The sequence below is a fragment of the Protobothrops mucrosquamatus genome, unplaced genomic scaffold, assembly GCF_001527695.2.
Source record: "Protobothrops mucrosquamatus isolate PMUCROS unplaced genomic scaffold, P.Mucros_1.0 scaffold3626, whole genome shotgun sequence".
NCBI classification, from domain to species: domain Eukaryota; kingdom Metazoa; phylum Chordata; class Lepidosauria; order Squamata; family Viperidae; genus Protobothrops; species Protobothrops mucrosquamatus.
In genome coordinates this window covers 101,382-106,631 of record NW_015389588.1, presented here as the reverse complement: position 1 = coordinate 106,631, position 5,250 = coordinate 101,382, and the positions used below count along the sequence as shown (strand labels likewise).

General features: G+C 40.7%; 1 protein-coding gene across 2 annotated transcripts in view; it reads right to left on the bottom strand.

The window, feature by feature from the left end:
• Positions 1–495: 495 nt before the first annotated feature.
• LCTL (lactase like) overlaps positions 496–5,250 on the bottom strand; it is a 31,030-nt gene continuing 26,275 nt past the window's right edge. For both annotated transcript variants that reach the window (XM_015827341.1, XM_015827340.1), the window contains one exon: positions 496–972. In XM_015827341.1, coding sequence (XP_015682827.1) covers positions 767–972 — 206 coding nt within the window. In that variant the 3' untranslated portion in view covers positions 496–766. The remainder of the gene's footprint in view (positions 973–5,250) is intronic.

The following is a 5,250-nucleotide window of genomic DNA, read 5'->3' as shown; positions in this document are numbered from 1 at the left end:
TGGCTCTTTTTTTCCTAACCCAACAGGCATCCATCCGTGTCCCTGCAGGTGCCATTCTGCAATTGCTACGACTGAGGAGCCACCAGAAGGACATTTGGTGAAGGCTGCACATACATGTTTTTTTCCTTGTTCCTGCCCCACAATGGGCCACTTAACCAAAGCCTTCACTTTGTCACAGAAAAAGAGCCCTTTCGTGAGCTTTTTAGACAGGCAAAGCTTCACAAATGCCTCTCTGAGGACTAGTTTTGTTTCTCTCCTCTGCTTCAATCTTTATCGGCAAACACATTTTAGCATTCCTTTCACTTCTGACTAGCTTTCCAGGACAAACTGCGTACAATGAAAAAAATGCGGCAAATTTGCCTAATTAGTGCAGGTCACCGAATTCATCCATCCTTGGCGCAGAATTTGAATTACCCGTATGCAGTTGTTGTTGTTTTTTTTAAAAAAAAGTAAAAATAAAAGAGTACCAAACCACTGATGTACCAACCCTATTTAATCAATGTGGGTTAATTACTTAGGTTTATCTTAATGAATTTCTGCCCGGTCCAATAATAAACATTGTGGAAGTAGTACATAATAGCCACCCAGCATTTCGAGTTTATTTTTTTAAAAAGCCACGTCTTGCGGTATGTAGGTTTTACATCCCCTGTGTAGTTATTGTTCTTATACCTGCAATTTTGCTGATCGCGCTTTGGACGGACGTTTATTAAAAACCCACATCCCGTTTTAAAAAGACCGTCCCGTCCAGTCCGTTGATGTTCATCTGTTATCTAGGTGATTTCTCCAGCCCGTTGTTGGCGATGACTTTTGCATATTTAATGGCAGATTTATAAGGCACTCGGGGCAATGCCGAGTTTTCAAAATCTACGTGGAAGAGCCCAAACCGAGAGCTGTATCCACAAATCCATTCAAAGTTGTCCAGGAGAGACCAGACAAAATAGCCCTTCACTCGGACGCCGTCGGCGTAAATCGCTAAAGAGAAAAAGGAAAGAAACCACTTGGTTTTAATTACATTTATATATCTCCCTTTTTGTTACACAGAACAAAACCTGAAAGAGTTTCCCCATTTAAACATTGACCGGACCTTTAATTAAAACTCCTAGTCGAGTTTTATAGAGTATAGATCTCTTACACCTAAACTGAGAAAATTAGTTATTCTACTGTCAACACTGCTAACATCGGATGTTTTTGCATTGACAACAAATGGAAATGTAGCCATCTTTTACCTTTTGCTTTTAGAGTTAGATGATGCTGGGAGGGGGGATGTGAATGAGAGTCCAGCTAGATATAACAACATTAAACTTAGCGTGAGAATCAAGGTTATCGTAACCAGAGATGATAAGAATTGGCGGGCTGGAGAACGGGAGAGGAAGCTCGTGCTTCAAGCTAATTGGAGAATGTGATTTATGACTGTTAATTGGAGGAGGGAATTGTGCTTTGATACTATGTGCCCAGGGGAGGGGAATTCAGTTTTTGGCTTCGATTATGCACTGCCTATGTTATGCTACTCAAAATAAAGATTCTTTAAGGTAAACAATGCCTCGAAGTTCTTTGAAGAGTTTCATCTGTCGGAACCATGACAGCTTCCAGGGTCAAGTCTCCACTTAATCATGGTTGTCCCAAAGGTGCTTTTTCATGGTTTCACAACCATGACCTGGATGACTGAGAATCTCCACAGACTCTTAAATCATAGGTTAAAGTAGGCAACCCTGCCCTCGTCGATCTTCTCAGCCTTCTCACAAGTATGGATGAACTGAAAGGAAGTCCCTTGTGGAAGTTATCTTGAACTTCTGGAAGGGAAGAGGCGTAGCTAGCTCCACTGCCCACTTCCTCAACATCATCCCTGGTGTTGACCTCCTTGATTTAAGAGGAAGACCTGAGCTTCAATTTAGCAAATGAAAGGAAAGTAACTGCAATTCAGTTAATCCTGTTCACCAAAGTTGAGAAGCTCACCAAGCAGATGAGTAGAAGGCAAGCTTGACTACTGCAAAGGCACCCTTGGTCAAGCTCTTCCTGGATGGCTCTAACTTGGTGGAGAGTTCAAGAAACTCAACACGACTTAAACCGGTAAAGTGAACCTTGTACGCACAAGGACTGAACCTCTTAAAAGAACCGACTGTTTAGTGACAGAAAAAGGCTTTCCCCCCAAAAGTTACAACTCTTAAATTTTAACCTCACTATTTCTCCTTTCCGGTTTTTTCGTGGCTTAGTGGAAACTCAGCTTTACGCTTCTCGTGGTCTGTGCAAAATAGCACTTGATTATTTACATTTTCAGAATACCCGCCCTGGGAAATTTTTAGTTATTGTCTCTTCCTCCTCCTCCTCCTTTTTTTTTTTTTTTTAAAAAAAACAACTTTTATTAGTTTTTTTCTTTTTACAAACAAGTGCTTAAGAAACAACATGATGAAAGGGTAATTAATTATCCAAGAGCAAAATCATACTTATATAATTCAAATTAAATCATTAAAAACTCCCTCTCTACTCCCTCAAATAATATTTATTATATTCAAATTAATGTGTTTCAATACAGTTCAGTCAATCAAAACAATCATCAGTAACACTTCATCTATATAAATCCAAATCCTGTATTAAGCTTTACTATTTTCAATTACCATATTCTCTCCACCTTCTTATTCATCAACACAATCATCATTCTATCCTTCCTTTTTAAAAAGAAAATAGCCACATTTTCCTCTGAAAAAAAGGGCTGAAGTACAGGTAATCTGCAACAGTTCGCTTAGTGACCGTTCAAAGTTACAACGGCACTGAAAAAAAGTGACTTATGACTCTTTTTCACACTTACGACCGTCGCAGCACCCCCATGATCACGTAATCAAAATTAAGATGCTCGGCAACTGACTTGTACTTATGTCGGTTGCAGCGTCCCGGGGTCACGTGATCCCCTTCTGCGACCTTCTGACAAGCAAAGTCAATGGGGAAGCCGGATTCACTTAACAACCGTGTTATTAACTGAGCAACTGCATTGATTCACTTAACAAATGTAGCAAGAAAGGAAGTCATAAAATGGGTCAAAAGCCACTTAACAAATGTGACCCTTAGCAACAGAAATTTTGGGGTTAATTGTGGTCCCCATTGAAGGATTACCTTCAAGGGGGGACCACAATCAAGGATTACCTTGAAGGGGGGACATGATAGCAGTGTTCCAATATCTCAGGGGCTGCCCACAAAGAAGAGGGAGTCAAGCTATTCTCCAAAGCGCCTGAAGGCAGGACAAGGAGCAACGGGTGGAAACTAACCAAGGAGAGAAGCAACCTAGAACTAAGGAGAAACTTCCTGACAGTCAGAACAATTAACCAGTGGAACAACCTGCCTCCAGAAACTGTGAATGCTCCAACACTGGAAGTCTTTAAGAAGAGACTGGATAGCCATTTGTCTTGAAATGGTATAGGGTTTCCTGCCTGAGCAGGGGGTTGGACTAGATGACCTCCAAGGTCCCTTCCAACTTTTATTATTATTATTATTATTATTATTATTATTATTATTATTATTATTATTATTATTATTATTATTATTATTATTATTATTATTATTATTATATGTGCTGGAGATCTGCGTAGGATACGGGGTGACACATTAGGGAATTTAAGAGTTTCAGCAAAATATAATTTTAGGTCCAACACACACACACACACCAAAAAAAAAACCAGAGAAAGATATAAGAGTGGGCAATTTTGATGTGGGTTTGCTGAGTCACTGCTACAACATCCACACAGGGGCTCTTTTCTCACCACACAAGTGAGCCAGTCATCCAACAGTAATTGGACACTCGTTTCTAGATAAAATTATCAAAGATAATCCAGAGACTAAAATCCTAGCTGACATTTCACTTTTCGTGGATTTACAGGCTAATCCAATGGCTAAAACTTCTTAAGAGATGTTGAGTCATGCATTTACATTCAGAGAGGTGTGTGTCCATTGTAAAATTGCCAACAGAATTTTTTTCTTCTCGTATAATTTGCCCATAAAAAAAAATTCCTGGTTCATGTCGATCAGTTATCCTACTAAGCATCACCCAGAATTGAATCATGATCAGGAATTAGGGTCAGTGGTAATATTTGGATCGAGGCTTACTACAGGCCACTAAACGTGGCTTCCTTCACAATCTTGAGCCAAGAGCTTCTTTCTGCTCAGTTTCTCAGTTCAAACTGGAAGATGGATCCAAGCTACCCAACGCAACCTCCTAGTTGCTGCTATTGGTTTGCACCAGGCGCTTACTATTTGCCTTGAATGGAAGTTGCTTATCATCAGATTGAGTTGGGCCTTCACGTTCTGCATATCATGCTTAGAGGCCTACAGGATGAGCCCGTCAGAGTTTATCCAAGTGCAGATCATGTGATGACATACTTAAACCATCCATCTCAACGGAAACGTAACTGGACACGCAATTGATTCCAGAATAAAGGGACATTTTAGTAACATTGCGATAACAAAGTGGCGGCGGCGGGGGGGCTAAATTCACACTAATGTGAAATCAGAAACTAGGATAGAGTTAAAAAATGCTACAAGTTTTGGTCACCACGATGTAAAAAAGATGCTGAGACTCTAGAAAGAGTGCAGAGAAGAGCAACAAAGATGATCAGGGGACTGGAGGCTAAAACATTTGGGTATGTCTAATTTAATGAAGAAAAGGACGAGGGGGGACATGATTGCAGTGTTCCAATATCTCAGGGGCTGCCCCAAAGAAGAGGGAGTCAAGCTATTTTCCAAAGCTCCTGAAGGCAGGACAAGAAGCAACGGAGGGAAACTCATCAAGGAGAGAAGCAACCTGGAACTAAGGAGGAATTTACCGACAGTGAGAACAATTAACCTGTGGAACAACCTGCCTCCAGAAGTTGTGGGTGCTCCATCACTGGAGGTTTTGGTCTAGGTCTTTCCCACTGCACAGAAGAAGGGTCTCACAAGTAAAGGGAGGGGGGAAATGATGGATGGATGGATAGATGGATTCATCATAAACACACTAACATGTCGTTTTTTTAAAAAAATGAAGAACAATTTAAGTTACGACATTCCGGGAAACATCAGTTATACATTGATCTTTCACTTCCTAGCAGAGTAATATGTGGAGAAATGTAGTCCTCGGAAATCCGTCTCCCCTTTCTCACACACTACACGGGCACCACACGAACACTCAGAAAAAGAATTGTCTAGGTTGAGTCTAATACAGCGTGAGAAGAACACAACCCTCTGACATTATTAGACAATAAGCCGCGGAGAACGCCACCGTCTTGT